The sequence below is a fragment of the Ornithodoros turicata genome, chromosome 1, assembly GCF_037126465.1.
Source record: "Ornithodoros turicata isolate Travis chromosome 1, ASM3712646v1, whole genome shotgun sequence".
Classification (NCBI taxonomy): domain Eukaryota; kingdom Metazoa; phylum Arthropoda; class Arachnida; order Ixodida; family Argasidae; genus Ornithodoros; species Ornithodoros turicata.
In genome coordinates, this window is record NC_088201.1 from 230965992 (window position 1) to 230984978 (window position 18987).

The following is an 18987-nucleotide window of genomic DNA, read 5'->3' on the forward strand; positions in this document are numbered from 1 at the left end:
CTATCGTCAAGAATATGCCTTGTACAAAAAGAAAAAAACTACATGTAGAAGGAAGGCATGTCAGAACAAGCCCAGGCATGTCAGCACATGTTTGTCAGACAAGGGGGGAAAAAGCGAAAAGAAACAAAGAAGGAAACCAGCATCAAACTATTTCTAAGCATACGCACTCCTCTTATTCAAAAACAGTGCTCATCATAAATCTGCCCAGGACAATACACACTATTTTTCTATTGCCACACTTTTTTCCAGTAACGGTCAATGCATTGCTACAGACTGCGTGACGTCATCACATCCTGTCTGAAGAAGACACTGACAAAGATTCCTATTATTTATTGAATCGCAAGATTATTTCCTTTGTCCTACTCTTAATGACATTGATTCTCTCATTAAAATTCAACAAAAAAGCACCCCGCATATTAACGATTTTCACCCCAAAGGCTCATCATGGTCATTAGAATTACAGTAAACTGCCACTGCTCTTTTAAAATAATAAGTGAGACCACTCAACATCACCTCCAGGCTTATGTAATACATGACCCTTTCTATGCTCATACATTCGTTGTCTGAGGCTACACCTGCGAGCAAAAAAGGCGCGGAAGCCAGGTGGGCAAAGTTCCATTCGCGCATTGCGAGCATAAAGGCGGGAAAGCCTGGGAGCAAAGTTCTATTCGCACATTCCAAAGCACAAGACAGAACGCCTTTACGGGAACACGATAGCATTCCTATACTATATTAATGATTATTGCATTGCAGTTTAGAAAAACTACAACTAAACTATAATTTTAGGAGCCCATTAAAATTCTACTTTCTATGGAAACTATAATTGCCCTATTACTTGGATCGCTACTAATGAAGCGCTCCAATTTTTTCTCTCTTCCCATTTCAGCCTTGTCATGCAGGGAAGCAGACTCATATCCAAAATAATTAATTTACACTGAGGGTGCCGTGCTTCAGGAATTCCTATCCTGCGCTCAGATGCAAGCATTTCTTCACGGATACCTTTAACAGCTGACTTCCTCAACATATCGAACACCCAACAAAATCAAACAAACAATCAGAGAAACCCTCTTCTCAGCTGTACCATGCGACTGTCTTCTTCGTAAAATCGGTGATCTGAGGAAGAGAGCAGCGAAAAATTGCGCGCACTTGTGCTTGACTTAAAAAAACCTGAAGCGTATTCCAATAAACCAAGAAAAAGACACTCATGTCTGGTATCTGATAGTGCCACATACACAGACGCATTGTCGCAAAGAAAGCACAGGACGGGGATACACAAATTTCCTTAGGTGAGCAGGGAAAAGGCTTAAGACCTCAGGAATAATAGCAGAGTCACTGGACATCGCTACGCGGCTAACACAAGATAACAACAACAAGATAATAGCGGCGGGTAAAATTGCAACACTGCTAAACAAGCCCCAACGTGCCATCATGACGTCGCAAACCAGGAAAAAGAAGCACGCGCGCGCACACAGCAGCTCAGGAATGCACAAGGAGAGGTGCTTTATAGGAATTTCTACTCCACACACTCAGATACCAGCATTTCTGCACAGATACCTATAACGGCTGACTTCCTCAACATATCGAGGAAAGCGAATACTGACACTCAACATATAACAAAAAACAAACAAATTCCATTCTCATGAACTCTCTCCTCTTCCGATCGGCTTTCTCCTGCTCTACCTGGATGCTGACTGTTTCCCCTCATCTACATTCTGAGTAAAAGCCGTGAAAGGAGAAAAGAACCGCGAAAAATTACACGCATGTGTGCTCCAATAGCTGTAACTGCAAGAAACCGTAGCGCACGCCAATACACTGAGAAAAAGACACCTATTTCTGCCACCAGATAATTCTTGCATAATGCCACATACACAGTCGCATTACCCTTGCGTAAAGAAAACACAGGACAGGGATACACAAATTTCCTTAGGTGAGCAGGGAAAAGGCTTAAGACCTCAGGTCACCACACATCGCCACGCGGCTAGCACAGCATGACACCAACAACATACTAGCAGCGGGAAGAACTGCAACACTGCTAAACAAGACCAGACATGCCACGATGACGTCACAAATCAGGGGAAAAAGCACACGCACGCACGCACAGAGGACAACGCATTAAACACACGGAGCGCTCTGGAATAATCGTAGCGTTACCGCACATCGCTACGAAGCTCAACGTCTAACACAAGACGCCAGCAACAAGATATTAGCGAAGGGTAAAAATTGCAACACTACTGAACAAGTCTAGACATGCGACATCGAATGCGAAAACACTGGTGATCGGGGAAAAGGCCTAAGCCTGCGGCGGATCATCATAGAGCATACACAACTTCATTTTTCTATTTCGCGTAAACTAAACGCGGTCTGCTTGGAAAACGACGTACAAATTTTCTTAAGGAGCAGAGAAATATATCTACTCCGTGCTCAGATACCAGCATTTCTGCTCAAAAACCTGCAAAATTAAGCACTGCTTACTTCGTCAAGATATCGAACACCCAACAAAATCAAACAAACAACTCCACTTCCACTGATAGAACACTATTCAGCTTTTACGCAGGAGGCTTTCTTCTACATAAAAGTAGAGAAAATAATAAAAGAGCAGCGAAAAATTACACGCAGTTTTGCTCGCATAGCTATAAGAGAGAAAAATAAAATAAAATATCGACACACACGCTAATAAACTGTGACAAAGACACCCATTTCTGCTATCAGATAATTATTGCATAATGCTAAATACTCATTTGCATTGTCCCTTCGTGAAGAAAGCACAGGACAGGGATACACAATTTATCTTAAGCGAGCAGGGAAAGTCACATCTACTCGAACAGCTTAATACCATAAAGTCTGAATTTTTGCAAAGCAAATAAAGCTTGAACAGCGCTACGAACGTGACAGGCACATACTAACAAACAAACAAACACTTCTTCGAGTCTGTATTATCTTTAAAAAATAACAAAAGCACACAAAAAAAATCAAATCGGCTAGGTAGCCTACCAGACGTTGTGCCTTAAAGTTGGCTGCATGCAATGCGCGGAAGCATGCTGTGAAGCCAACTTGCGGTTTTGCTGGATGCACATGAAGTCAGATTCCAATTGGAAATCGCGCTAAGGACGTGCCAAACGTGGAATTTTCGCAAAATTAATCACAATACCTGGAATTCTGTTCATTTTAGCGGGAATGCTGGCGCTTGTGCTCTATTATTCGAAATTTTCGAATATTCGAATTTCTCGATTATCAAATTTTCGAATACGAATAGGGTTCGAATATCAACAATATTCCAACGATATCCGAAATTTCGAATATTCGTACACCTCTAGTGAATACTGACACTCATCAACATATAACAAAAAACAAACAGACAAATCCCATTCTGATGAACTCTCCTCTGCCGAGCGGCTTTCTCCTGCTCTACCTGGATGCTGACTTTTCCCCCCTCACCAACATTCTGAGTAAAAGCAGTGAAAGAAGAAAAGAACCGCGAAAAATTACACGCATTTGTGTCACAGGACAGGGATACACAAATTTCCTTAAGTGAGCAGGGAAAAGGCTTAAGTCGTACCGCTCAGGAATAATCGGAGAATCGCCGCTTATCGCTAGGCGGATAGCGCTTGAACAGCGCTACGAACGTGACAGATACATACTAACAAACAAACAAACAAACAACAGCAGGACCGGCGTCGGGCACTCATAAAATACCCTGCCCAAAACAAAGACTTCACCAGGTTCGCGAGGCAATTCCATTAAAAACGCTCGTCCTATCCTACAGATAGCAATGCAAACGCGACTGCCCTTATTTTTTAAAACCACTATTTCACGCAATAGTACATAAATGTATCACTCGTGTCACACGAAAAGGCAAACACTTACCTGTCAAGTGGGGTCCCAGCGCGTGCGCGCGCGCACACACACACACACTAACATTTTGACACTCACAAACACAAAGTCTATTTTCACAACCACATAAATCCATATTATTCCTCAGGTCAATAATTATCCTGCCATCGCCAAAAGACGGCACAGACATGTATGCTTACGCAAGACAATCGGTCCTCGTTCCGGATGTAATAGGATATCGCCACTCGGCCGGCGCGAACCAATAAAGAAAGAAAGGAATGCATGTTCGCTACGAAGAAAACGGTGCCGTGCTTCTACGCAGCGATCATTATACAGACGCGTAAATGTGAACATCATTCGCTACACACTGTAGCTCTAATCATTTTTAAACCAAACCAAACCGTGTTCATAGGTCTTCACTAAATAGGTGAGCCGATAATGACTCAAAATAAAATAAAATAAAATAATCATTCCATCATCGCTGACTGCAAGCTTGGGTACCCAACAGAGCAGCGCGCTCCTATCAACACGCCTTGGGCTGACCTTACACACCCGAAGCCTTTTCTGAATACATTCTGCCGGCGCTGGAATAAAAGATTTATCGCGAGGGTACTACGATGTCAGCTCTGTTGCTGTTTAAGTGATAAAACAGTGTGCCCGAACCGCGAAGCGCGCGCGCGGGCCCGGTCTCGCGGTTTGGACTCGCGACGCGTGCGATTCCCCGCGGCGCGAGCGCAACGCGGACCCGTTCTCGCGGTTTGGACGCGCGCGATTGCCCGAGTAAGCGCACTGTTTTATCACTTAAACATCCTCAAGAGCACCACAGTGGCAACAGGTGGGAGAATCAATTTGTCTCAAGCGGTAACGCCACTGAGCTGTAAAGGCCACATCGAGGCGCATGCGGTGGATTAATGCAGCATCCTGACGAGATGTGTTTCGTGGCATGCGGAAAGCGAGCATGGGATCAACTCTGTTCAACATAGAGGGGGGAAGAATGTCGGTTGTCCGTTGGCGGGAAGCCAGGGGTGTCACTAGACGTCACAGAATTGAACGGCGGTCTCCTCTGAGCAGAACAATACGGTTCCGAGACGAGAGTGCTGCTTCTGCGGCGCTGTCGGCCTGCTCGTTCCCCACGACACCACAATGGGCTGGAACCCACTAGAGAACTAGCCTGTGGCCTGCGGCGTAGATAGTGTAGATAAGCCATTAACACGTCGGTGACTAGGGGTGCGGATGGGCCTCGTATGCCGGAAGTTTCAATTGCTTGAAGTGCAGATTTGGAGTCTGTAAAGACTGCCCATTCCCGGGGTGGAAAAGCAGCGATGTGTTGTAGAAAGAAAAGGATGGCATAGAGTTCCGCAGCTAGTAGCGATCCAAGTAATAGGGCAATTATAGTTTCCATAGAAAGTAGAATTTTAATGGGCTCCTAAAATTATAGTTTAGTTGTAGTTTTTCTAAACTGCAATGCAATAATCATTAATATAGTATAGGAATGCTATCGTGTTCCCGTAAAGGCGTTCTGTCTTGTGCTTTGGAATGTGCGAATAGAACTTTGCTCCCAGGCTTTCCCGCCTTTATGCTCGCAATGCGCGAATGGAACTTTGCCCACCCGGCTTCCGCGCCTTTTTTGCTCGCAGGTGTAGCCTCAGACAACGAATGTATGAGCATAGAAAGGGTCATGTATTACATAAGCCTGGAGGTGATGTTGAGTGGTCTCACTTATTATTTTAAAAGAGCAGTGGCAGTTTACTGTAATTCTAATGACCATGATGAGCCTTTGGGGTGAAAATCGTTAATATGCGGGGTGCTTTTTTGTTGAATTTTAATGAGAGAATCAATGTCATTAAGAGTAGGACAAAGGAAATAATCTTGCGATTCAATAAATAATAGGAATCTTTGTCAGTGTCTTCTTCAGACAGGATGTGATGACGTCACGCAGTCTGTAGCAATGCATTGACCGTTACTGGAAAAAAGTGTGGCAATAGAAAAATAGTGTGTATTGTCCTGGGCAGATTTATGATGAGCACTGTTTTTGAATAAGAGGAGTGCGTATGCTTAGAAATAGTTTGATGCTGGTTTCCTTCTTTGTTTCTTTTCGCTTTTTCCCCCCTTGTCTGACAAACATGTGCTGACATGCCTGGGCTTGTTCTGACATGCCTTCCTTCTACATGTAGTTTTTTTCTTTTTGTACAAGGCATATTCTTGACGATAGTGCTGCCTTGAATGGGAGTAGAGCTATTCTTAATAATTTTGCGATTCATTTAGTTCAGAGAGTAACCGCGAGGGGGACAGGTGTGTGACTTTATGTCTTGCTGAACCATTTTTTTTCCTGTACAGTAAGACTTTGGGAATGAAATGCTACAATCTCCTCTTGTCTATGGTGCTCTTCTGCAATAGTTTCCTATGCAATCGTTATAGAAGAATAAAAGAAATAATCTTGGGATAGTGATTCAATAAATAATAGGTCCCCTGTCTAGAGCGCACGCGTCCTTGAGCCATGCAGGTGCATGATGACGTCATACCGTGGCTTCACTGCAGATTGACCAAAGGAGCATTAGTGGAAAAAAACAGGGTAGCCCTGAGACAATAGGATGACGTCACGACCAATGAGAACCGCCAGCAGGGGGCGCAAGGATTCACTTCTCTCTTGGACACTGACGGGTCTCGACACGCAAATTCTGCTCCTGGCGTTGGCCGTCAGTGGAAGAGCGTAGCTTCGGTGGGGTTCTGTCTGCCTCTGATGGGGTGCGGATGTGTGGTTCGTCACTGGTGAATGGTGTTCGACGATGCAGGTGGATTTTGTGATGAGCGGATTTACAATGACGGAATGCTGTGAACAGGAAAAATGATGGTGAGTGCCTTTTTCACTCTGTTCAAGTGTTTGTTTTCCTCTGTTGCCCAGCAGTCGTACGATTTGTCCTGACGTGTCCTGACATGCCCCGATATGCATGCTTTCCTTTGTTGACGCTTAGTATTTTTTTCTCTTTTGACAAGGAACATTGTTGTCTTGACGATAGTGCTGCCCTGAGTTCTGCGCTCCTGGTTACCCGTACTCTGTGCTGATTTGTTGAGTGCCTAGTCCTCTTATTTGTCGTTGATGGAGTTACGTGTTAGGATATTTTGTTCTTTTGCAAGTCTCATTTAGTAAGACTTTGGAATTCCTACGATCAGCTTTCATGCATGGTGCTCTTCTGCAATAGTTTCCTATGCAATCGTTATAGAAGAATAAAGGAAATAATCATGGGATAGTGATTCAATAAATAATAGGTCCCCTGTCTAGAGCGTACGCGTCCTTGAGCCACGCAGGTGCATGATGACGTCATACTGTGGCTTCATTGTAGATTGACCAAAGGAGCATTAGTGGAAAAAAAACAGGGTAGTCCTGAGACAATAGGATGATGTCACGACCAATGAGAACGGCCAGCAGGGGGCGCAGGAATGCTCTTCTCACTTAGCCTCACGACCAATGAGCAACGAGAGAAGAGGGTGCAGGAATGCTGTTCACTCTTAGCCTCTCGGAGGTGGTCGCCCCAGAGGGCGCTAGGAGCGCGTATGCGTAGCGGCCGCGGAGCGGCGCCCCAGTCAGTTTCTCTCCGTCTGTCGCAGAAAGCAGACGTGCGCTCCCCGCGCTCGCTCAGTTTCTGGCTGGTTGTCACGGAGAGCAGTCGCATCGGTCTGCGCTCCTGCTGTGGTGAGGTGATTTGTTGCGTAACTAATGCTTTCGTCAACTTTGTTCCCGCTTTGTTTGCGATTTTCGTGCCAGTGCTGGTTGCTGTTGTCCGGGCATCCCCGGCATTTTCTATCATCTTCTGCCTTGGGAACGGCAGTAGCGCTGGCGTGATTCTTAATAATTTTGTTGTGAGATTAGTTGAGAAAGTAACCGCTAGGGGGTGCAGCTGCGGGGCTTTATACAGGACAAAAAAGCATTACGAGTCAGTTTCTGCCTGCCTCTCGGATGGAGCAGTCGCATGGTTCTGCGCTCCTGTTGTGGTGGGATCATTTGTTGTGTAACTAGTTCTATTTTCTTGTTAGCTATTGATGGTTTGCATACTCTTGCTTTCCCAGCCTCTGTATTACGAGTGTTTTTCTCCTTGCATGTCCAGAGCTGTCCTAACTTGCCCAGACATGCCATGATGACGTCACAGCTGACGTCACAGGATGTCCGGAACTTGTGCTGCGATGCTTTGCAACCTGCCTCCGTGCTCCGTCGCCCAGCGACAGTCAGCGGCCGTTCCGGACCGCTTTCTGCAAGATGGCGTCGTTGATCTTCAACTAAACTCCTTCTCTCCACTCTATCTCTATCTTTTTATTTTATTTTCTACCTATTTTTTTATTTTTTATCAGCTCAAGTAGCCGGCAACTCACACAGTGGTCTGGACGTGTCTTAGATGGTCCCCAATTAGTGCAATGACTCCCTGGTGGGTCCCGATTAATGTGGGGGGTCCCAATTAGCTCTAATTGCTAATTAATGGCGTCCAGACGAAGATGTGACTTGCCGGCTAGTTGAGCTGATACACTACTACTGACCGCTAGGTGGCTCTTATTGACATTTGCAGACGACTGCTGGGTGACTCTTAGTGATTGCTGCAGACGATCGTTTTGGTTACCCTTGGTGGCAGGAACAGTCAACCGTTAGGTCCTGCAGGAGAACGGTGCTATAAAGCTTTTTTTTTTTGCTCATACGGACGTCGAACGTCAAACAAATACTATGTAACATGTTTCACTATCACGGATAACCTACTTTGCATCAAGTACCCCAGCATTAAACAAAGCAGGCGCGCGACTCTAGTTGAAATGCTTGCTTTGTTGAGACGCCTTCTATTTTTCCCTGTCTTTCTCCATCGTGTCCTCTTACTGCCACCACCCGTGGTACTCGGCGTGGTTTAACTAACAAGACAGTGAAAGCACCCGTTCCGTCGCCACTGTTTGCAAACTTTCGTTTTCAGCTGCTCCACGCGTAAGAATAGATTGCGGTGTTTGTGGTCTCAGTTGCGGTTCTACTGCCCCCGCTGTTGTGTTCCAGGATGCGCCAACGGAGCATCTTAGACATTTAGCCGTTTTGTGACACGAAATTGCAAAGGTTTCAGACGAGCTGCTTAGCACTGCTAAAGTGGCCCTAAAACTATACAACATACTTTCCCTTGTCGAATGAAGGCGAATAAACGGCGTTACCTTTATCCTAGCTCAGATAGAACTTGCTTCCTCTTGAAGACAGCCCGGAGTGCATACAGACCTTCCTTTTTTCTTCTCTCCACCGTTTGTCACAGCCCAACTTCCTCGTGCAAATAAAACGGGATTAATTCAAATAATGTGACAACACGCGCTGCAGAGCGAATGTGAGTTTATTTCAAACACATTTTTGACGTCATGGACTGTCGTGCGTCGGTGCGGAGAAAGTTGCCTTCCAGTCTTCGCTACTGCAAGAAAAAAGAAAAAAAAACATTATTGCGAAATCAGGTGCTGTGTGTGTGTGTTCTACGTATCGAGTATTTACATAGACACAGCACGCGTGGTCTTTTAAGACCTATGGAAAAGAAGAAAAGGAGGCACCCCAAAGCGCAGGACAAGTGACGAACGAATAAGGGCCCAATTTCATCCCGTTGGAAGCTTCGAATCGAACACGTGATTTGAGATAGCGAATTAGTTTCGCAGCAGCAGTCGTACAGCACAGTGTACAGTACCAGGCAGTACAATGAGTAAAGCACCAGTTTGGGATCCATTTTGATGCGCTACAGTACGGCGTCTGTCCAGGAATTGAGAAACTCCGTTCCAAACGGCTACGCGGATGCTAGAGACACAAAATTGTCGTTGGCATCATATTCCTTTCCCTGGCTTCCAATTATCAATGGAACAGGACACCCAAGTTCCTCTATAGGCCCACGTGCATTAACTGAAAGGAGACTGCATAATTTTAGCGGTAAGAAAATTTAATCAACATAATAAATAGAAAGAAAACTTAAGACAATAAAAAACGAAAATGTCCTGGACTGCCGATGTTAGAAGACCTTTACAGTTAATGACTACTTTCCCCTGTAATAACAATCCAATATTAGTCAAGCCATGCGAAGGCGTGCCGTCACAGGTGGGGGGGGGGGGCAAGGGGATTACGTTGCCGTACGCACTGGCTTCAGCAAGTTAACATTGCCGTTGCAACACAAATTATGAATTATTTTAGCTCTCTACGTTCCAGAAACGTAGCTTTTGTGAACCCAGGCAATGTAACTGCGGGCGTCACTTGACTCGCAGAAGCCCTGCCCCCCTCGCCCTCCCCCACTGCTTCTAAAAAAATCCTAAAGAAAGGTAATAGGTTTACCTAAACAGGTAGCAAACCCCCCGCCTCCAACCGCCTCGTCTTCATCGTGGTGCCATGATGGAGACCATCGGCGCCGTCTATCCAAACTATGCACGAATGCCTTAACACCTGACGTCAGCGGTATGAATAATAGGCAGTGCATGGCGCTTTTACATCGGCGTACTGCGTTGCCGCTTGTATTCCGAACAGCTGTAGCGAAAATTCCCAAAGCCTTCGGCTCACCAACATAACCAAACTTGAGGGAACCATACTCAGGGAGATATAACCGATATAAACAGCCCACAGATGCGCAAGCGAGCAGAATGCGAAAACTTGCTCGTGGAGACTGATGATTTCCTATGCAGGGTGTCCCAGAACACGTGTCATTCAATTACAATAATGATAATTAGAAAACCTGCACCACATAGATCGTGCGATCAACGTCACTTGTTCTTACTAGGCTTTTGCCAACTGCTCATAAGAATGTCGTGTAACATAAGTTTCGTGAACCCCAGTCGGAAATTTGCGAGGCACAGGTTACGATTTTAACCCTACCAACGTAAACAGCGTGTCTAATTTAAGCAAATTAATGATAATGGACAGGAATATTTAGGAACTATCCCATTGGAACTATCCCTCAACATCAATGCACAACCCAGGTGCCAGAGGATAGCGCGCGACGAATTTTTCACCGCAGTCGTTGTCAGTACGAGGAACGGAGGTTGGAAACCTAGCCCACGCTGGCATCGCAGACAGAGATTACACAGGCATGGCTTACGGCGTCCAGTTTTCGCTGGGATCATGCTTTCCCTGCCTCAGTTTCAGAAACTGTGACTTTTTCTACCGTCAATCGGGCTTGTAGCCTCCTTTCGTCGGTCTGGCAGCGATTGCGTTCAAAAAGTCGTCACACGTTACGATCCGGGGCTCCGAAAAGCATGAAAGCATGATGTCCGATTATTTTTTTCCGCTGACACGATGAGCTCGTCAACATCACTGCCATATTGGCAGTGATGTTGACTATCATGAATGAATCAGTTGATTATCATGAATAATGAATCAGTTGAGTATCATGAATTTGAGTAAATTCGACATGCTCTTCACATTGGTGGGGTAAAAAGTGACCTATACTAGGCAAATTTCCGAGCTCAGATCGCAAAATGTCTACATAATTATACTTAGGATACTCTCAGACCGACGAATGGAGGTTCCAAACCCAGCTCACATAGTGATAGTAGAAAAAGTGACAGTTTCTGAAATTGGGAGAGGGAAAGTGCCATCCCAGAGAAAGTTGGGCGCGATAAGCCATACCTGTGTTATCTCTTTCTGCGTTGCAGGTATGGGCTGGGTTTCCCACCACCTTTCGTCGGACTGACAAGGATTGCGCTGGAAACTTCGTCGCGCGCTAGCTCCGTAGAGCATGATGTTCGGCTATTTTTTTCTGATGGGATAGCCCCTGAATGTTCCTGTCAATTATCATTAGTTTGGGTAAGTTAGACACGTTCTTCATATTGGTGGGGTAAAAAAAAGTGACCTTTACTTGGCAAGTTTCTGACAAAAATTTACATAATGAAATTTACCTTACACGACATTCACCTCAGGAAGTGGCAAAAACCTATTAAGAGCAAATGTCGTTGTCCGCATTATTCCAGGTGACGTAACTATTTTAGTTTAATTCAATTACACGTTTTCTGGGGCACCTTAGTGAGGTAGCAGGAAGCTTTTTCCTGCATTGAAACAGTCATGACTAAGTTACTAATGCACACAAAGTCCATACGCATGTCCCAAATATATATATTTTTTGTGTGTTTACAATCGTACCCCTACAAGCAACATCAAGGACCGCTCGCGCCTTATGATGATAGCCGTGCCGATGGGTTCGATTTGGTATGTCCCGCTGGCTTTTGCTACCAGTTTAGATTTACCTTGCCTGCCCCCTAATAAAAAAAAGGTAGTGTGATTGTGGCGATAACTCACATTACTGTAGGCAATGGTCGGTGCGGTCTGCTCGTGGTTCACGGTGCTCCGAGGATTCCGGTCACCTATTGGAAATATTTCGTTTCATGAATACCGACGCAACTCTTGTCCCTTTGTGAAACGGGAACTTCGCCATTTTCCTGCCTCTCACTCTACCAGAACGATTTTCCAGTCTAGGGGAGGCTTAGAGTAGCACAGAAGTAATTTTTAACGCCGTGTTTTCTTCGTATAAAGCTGCTAAGTAGGCCAGTAAGCTCCGCCATGCGAAGTAATTCACACCACAGGGTCATAATTATCGCAGAAATTGAATTTAAAGCACGCCGCAGAAAATGCGCCACATGGCGGAACGGCGGTGGAGAGCAGTACAAGCCTCTCATCTGCCTGGAACTTGGCGCTGACGCTACAAGGATCACGCTCGCTGATTGGTCCAGAAAAATGTTGTCTGCTACTCAGCTGTCGTCTGCTACAAGGCTGTTCGGGGTTCTGCACAAAGCATTGCTCCTGGCTCTGTTATGGTTGGGCTGCTCCTTCTATCCACAATTCTCCCGGAGAACTGGCAAAACTGGTCTACGGCGGCAAAGGCAAAAAGGCGCTGACCCTCACTGACCAGCGAACCTCATCGGTTACATAGCATCATACATTCTCTTTCTCGTTATACCCGGATTGGCGAGTTAAGGGTGAACGCACGGAGGCATGTTTATGTTAGTTTTTTTTTTCTTTCGGAGCGAACCAATTGCGCACATCAAAACCTTTCGCGCTATTCGGTAAAATGACACACACACACATTCATCAGACGTCTTAATATGATTTTTGTAATGGCCCTCTGTACTCAAGACTACGATATCCAGAGCAGTTCGCTAGCAAAATGAAGTTGACATTTTCTCGATTCGGTCTATACCCGAACGAGATCCCGTCAGATCACGACTCGCACTTCTCGCCCAGTTCCGAAACTTCGCAAAGGATTGTGGGATTCGACACGGTACGCCAAGCCCTCGCGACAAATCTACGCAGATGCCGCTATATACACAAGGTGTGATCCTTCGGAGAACCGACATCCTGAGGTCCGATACTTGGTGGATGCCCAAGAGGAAGCGAAGCGCCGAACCAGCGGTTATCTCAAAGAAAGAGCCTACGCGGAATGTGGTCAGCTGTAGGTCGCCGAGTTGGGAGTTCCAGGCACGGCACTCGAACACACCGGAGATGTTGACTCGGGCAAACGTAATGAGGTCGCTGGTTGACACAGCCGATGCGAAACGGACTTCACGAACACTAATTGAACCTAGGTATGCAATAAGGGCATAAGTCGGATTATCCCCTTTCTAGTATTTTTGTTGCAATGACATCTGCATACCAGTATGTACCTGCCAAAGACAGTTTAGGGCCGCATTGCAATTTATTGACTCACTATACACTCTAAGAAAAAAAAAATGAGTAAAACGGGGAGTAATTGCAGATTCTACTCCCCTAGTCTGGGATTACTCCCCATTTTAGTCCCCTACCCCGACATTAAGTCCCGACATTTACTCCCCAGGACTGCAAATCGTCACTAAACTTCGCGCATGGTCTCCCGAATGCAACATTCTACGTAAATATGTGCCCTTGGTCAATTTGTGCGGCATCAGGCTGTATGACTCAGACCATGTAGCATTATTCCAACCACACAGAGTAAGAAACAGTTAGCGCATCTTTCTCCGCAAATTGTGCCCTATGCACGGCGCAATATTTTATATCACGCGATATATTACGGTTGACGGTTTGCTTCAAAGTATTTTCACGCATGAACACGAATTATGTACTTGGGACTCTTACAACTGCGCGGGAAACGCAGTTTACACTCTGTGACACTCATTTACTCCCGTGCATTTACTCCCAAAAGGGACTATTTTTGGTGGCAAGGCATTGAGTCCCCAAAAGGAGTACAAGCACTTCTTTTTTTTCTTAGAGTGTAGGAGGATAAGAAACGGGAAATGTATGTGTGTCAATGGGATGGACAGACAGATCCGGTCCCGTTTCGACACATGCATACAAATGATGTAACTTAAATTTTGCTACGATGCCGAAATCAACTTCGACTTCCACTCGAAAAACGCGTTCTTCCTACCTCACGTGACCGTGTCAGCACTGCTACTGAGCGTTGTAATCGGAAAAACGTGTGCACTACGCTAATAAATCATATTTTGCTGGCCATACGGAACATTATCTTCAATATTGTGCTTGTTCAGCACCACGATAATCACGATGAAGGCTGCTCCACTGCACAGAAGTAACTTCGGCCATCCTGCCATCACCATGAAAGTCCGACTCGTGAAAACTGTTTTTTTTTGTTTTTTTTCCTGCACGAAAACTCTGTCCGTGTGGTGTTTATGGGAAAAGGGGATATGTCATGCTGCTGTGTTTTGTTCAATTTCTGCTAAGTCACACACCCAGAAGCGGTGCTAACAGGACATGCATGTAGCGTAGACACATGGATATATGTTACATATTTTGGATTTGGGTTACTTGAGGAAACTCATCTGCAATCACTTTACCAAGTATGCACTTGCAGTTTTCTCGGTTCGGGATTTTTCGACTTATCCCCTTATTGCATACAGAGGCTCAATTGTCAACAGTCTCAATTGTCAACAGTCTCGAATGGGAAAGGTGCGATAGAAGGATGACAAAAATGGTTTGGGGAGGGGCAATTTGGGGCGTGAGGAATTCACGTGGATTAATCTTGTGTTCTTTGGACTGGTCGGTTGTGTATGTTGATTCTGCTCCCGTGACTACATTGGTGGGCCACACCAGATTGATTGTATAGATATCTCAAGCCGCATCTTCCATCTGCACCTGCAACGGTTTAACACTCTCAGCACGAAGCTATTTTCTAAGGACGTCGCAAGGATCAACCTTTTCTTGGGGTTCATCAACCACGGATGGAGCCTACTGCCTGCGGTCGTGCCTCTTGAAGGTAAGCTGCTCCATCTGCTCCACCCAGATTTGTGCGTATTTGGAGTATTGTATTGTATACTGTATTTTAAATACAATTTGCGGTATTTTGGTACTCTACTCAATTTTTTTTTTCTTTTGTGTATTTATACGCTATTTAAAATACATTTTCTGGTATTTTCTACTCAATACTCTAATTACATATTTTGAATCTCCCTCTCAAACTTTCTGTGTCTCGTCTTTCCATTATCTCGTTTGTTCAGTGGAAATTTCCTGAGTCCCTCGGGCTTGACACGGATAGTGACTTTAGACCCGGACATTGGCCCTTCTTGGAAGTCTCCATTTGGAGATCTTGCCCCGTGTGTTCTAATCCTTGGCGTGCCAGGGTTCTGTTACGTGTGCCCTGACGCGGTGACGCCGAATTCTGACCTCGCCGAGAAGGGACCTACTAGAAGTTTGCTTTGTTCTGGGTCACATATGTACTTAGTGGAGTTGTGTGGTATCTCTTTGTCATCTTTTTGGGACTTGCGTTTAGATGACTCCTATCACACAGCGGCGGCTAGCGTAGTGCGCGGGGTTCAGGTGATTCATGTAGCGGCGACTTGCCGCATTGACCAATGACGGGCGACTTTTTGCGTTCAAGGATAAATACTATCATAATTGTGTTTGAAATGCTTTTCGAAGTATTTTGTACTCTATCTTAATTACTTAAATGTTCGTGTATTTATACTGTTATCTTAATTACATTATAGCGTTAGTATTTATTATCTTAGCTTAAATACATTTTTGAGTATCTTGTAGATGTCTGGCTCCACCTTAATGATTTCGGTACTTGTACTATGGCAGAAGCCCAAATTGCTACCCGAAGGATCCAGCGAAAATTCATAGTGAACCCGAAGCTGTCACTTCCGCTCTCATCGGTTTTCCCCAAGCCTCAGGACTCGTGAACTGCATGTGACAGTGTTCTGGTGTCTCTTTTATTCCTTCTTTCTTTCTTTTTCCATGTTCTTCTTTTCCGTTTCCCCCACTTTTTGCTATTTTAGAATAGCGAGCCGGCTCTTTGCCTGGCTAACTTTTTCCTTTCCTTCGTTTTCTTAATAAATATATCCACCCCTGATAGTGAAAAGAGCCCTCTGGTGAGGCGGCTTCTATGAATGTCCGATGGGTTTCCACAAAGCTGGCAATAAAAATATAGGTCCCTGGGATCGAAGTGCTTACCAGGAGAAGAACTGGCAACATACCTCTGCGAGATACAACGCACTTTTACGAAAGACCGCAAGAAGAGGAAGTGGTAAGAGGACGTTTTCTTTCTCTGTCTTCGCGGTTCTCTCCTCTGATCTATTGAAAATATCGGGCGAACGCCTTCTTTTGACGCGTATATGCGTATGCGTGACGCGTATGTGGTAATCGATAAATAGACGCACTATATGACCGCAGCAAACAGTCAGCTTTTTAGTCGAGCCAATGAGGAGATTGAAGGACTTGGAATGCAATGCTTTAAAGGTACTGTAAAGCAGCACCGATCAAATGTCATTTAGTGTGGCTATTCGATAGTCGAAGCCACCAGGACAAAAACTGTGCAAGTTTCATTCCAATCGACGGTGCAGTTAATTAGAAAATTATAATTAAAGATTAGGGGCAACAGTGTGCTAGGTATTCGAAATGAATCCGTACTTCTGACACATACGGCGGCAACCACATTGCATGCGTATAACACTGGGCCCGACATAACAATCCACCATAAAATCCACCCCTGCAATCCACACAACGATCCACATCTGAGGATAAACGTACAGTGGCTAGTAATAAACGGATAAGCGAACTGAAATGAAATGCTGAGCCGTTGAAAAAAATGTGTCAGACGTTCAAGAAGCCAGACAGCGTCGGGACTTGTTTGTTCACAGAGGTTCACAGAGAGAGTTTGTTCGTTCGAAAGAGGCCGCGAACAAAAGGAGCGCGCAGGCGCAGCAGAGAAGTAGGGAGAGCCCCCATCGAACAGCGGCCAGCACTGGGTTACTTCGCAAAAACAGGGGTTAACAGGTTAAACTGTTAACAGGGGTTTCAGGATGCATATGTAAACAGGAAAACTAATAATATAGTTACTAAAATAACAAAGTTCCGATGTCATAGTGTGTAATACCAATTTTCAGTGTTGCCCGCTGTACAGGGGGTTGTTTGACACCAGGCGTCGCACCGCTCCACTACGCCGCATCTTTCATGGCAAATTAAAAATATTTATAGCGCGTTGTCGGTCGTATGGTTCCGCATATGGTATTTAGAAGCAACAAAGTCTCTAGTCACATCACCGTCATATCATGCTTGTCTACTGCTTTACAGTACCTTTAATTGCGCGGCAGCGGAACCGTTCGTCGACCCATTTCAGCAAGAACGATTCACTGAAACAGCCTACTGTAAAGAAGAAGCGTTACCGTTCGTACCATGGAGGAAAGAAAGAGAGAGGAGGAGCCCTATGGCTCTGAGAAGTGAAGCCGAGATTGGGGGGGGCACTCCAGTGACGTCACCCCTCGCCTTCCGGTTTCGGTTACATATACATCTCTACGGGAGCCCCCAACAACGCATAGTCTCGGAAAGCATGGATAGGTGTGGCGGCAGTGCGCCGAAGTGACCCACCCCAGAAAGTGGCGTGTGCAAAGCGACCTCATTGGGCTATTCAGGTGACGCCATCCTCGCATGGCTCCAAAGAAGCTACAGTTCACCTCCTATCCTCTGGTCACTTGCCCCACGCTGCTCTCTTCTGTCGAAGAGCCGCCTCCTTTACTTCTTTCCTCCACGGTTCGTACCAATCGGTAGACGGGGGTTGGGGGGATATGTTTATTAAGAAGAAAGGAAAGGTCAGCGAGACGAAGGTCGGCTTGCTACTCCAAACAAAAAGAGATAAAGAAGGGAAGAAGGAAAGAAAAGAGGACGAAGAAAAGGGGGAGTAAAGAAAAGGGAAGGAAAGGAAAAGAAGAAAAGAAAGGGAAAGAAGAAAACAAAACAAAACAAAGGATATAAGGAAAGGAAGAAGACAAAACTAAAACTGAAAAGTCACACAGGATAAAGCGATTACTTACCACAACGCAGTTGGTGAGCTTGAAATGTTTGCTCACTGCGACTTCCGAAAGGTTCGGTAAAAAAATGGCCTGTATATCGTATCTGGTGGAAGTCACCAGCGTGGGAGGCTTCCCTGCTTCCCCAGTCACGATTTGGCCGCGCATGACCTTCATGATGACACGCAGGGAGTCGGTCTTTCCCTTGTGGCTGAACAATTGAACGCCCTTATCCTTGATGGTGATCTCATCGCTGTAAAACGTCAAACGAGATGACATTGTCCCTGACATATAAGCTAACAAGTACATTGGTGATAGTAATTAATCGCACCGCCAATGTAGCCACGTGCAGTGCTTAAGCCTAGTCCCCACTACAACTTGTCTTCATTGCGGGCGCGGTGTGGAGGCGAAATGTGAGTGAGGTTGTCGTTCGTCACACTGCGCAGGTGCATGCTTTCTTGATACCGAAGGCGGTCGTGTTTGGCCAATAACAGACGAGTGTGCCATAAACGAGCAGGGATGATCATTCGCTCATTGGTCAACTGCGTAGGCGGAGGTAACCGTACCGCGTGGGGTACGGTCGGGTCCACTTTTTCCCGCTGCATGTGCTTTTCGTTCTGCCGTAGTCGGTTGCCGTGGGAACAGTAAAGGCTGGTTCACACTGTCACGTTTACGCTTGCGTCTACGGGTTACGGGCGCTTACGGGGGGGGTTGCCATGACGACGAAGAGACGGCGCCCCCAAGATCGTTTCCGCAAGGAGTTGAGGCAACTGCAACTTTTCTCCCGCAAGCTCCGTAACCGTAAGCGCACTGGCCAATACGATGGCAGAAAATTTCGGATGCCGCGCGAGCGTTTTGTCTCGCGCGTCTCCTTGCAAAGATGGCGGAAACATTGGATGCCTTAGAAGTTCTTAT

The 18987-nt window shown here is 45.7% G+C and overlaps 1 protein-coding gene across 1 annotated transcript in view; it reads right to left on the reverse strand.

Annotated features, from left to right (window-relative positions):
• Positions 1-9155: 9155 nt before the first annotated feature.
• Positions 9156-18987, reverse strand: part of LOC135379081 (uncharacterized) — a 30199-nt gene continuing 20367 nt past the window's right edge. The window contains exons 6-8 of the mRNA XM_064612329.1: positions 18097-18325; positions 12098-12162; positions 9156-9248 (exon numbers count right to left, since the gene is read on the reverse strand). Coding sequence (XP_064468399.1) covers positions 12136-12162; positions 18097-18325 — 256 coding nt within the window. The 3' untranslated portion in view covers positions 9156-9248; positions 12098-12135. The remainder of the gene's footprint in view (positions 9249-12097; positions 12163-18096; positions 18326-18987) is intronic.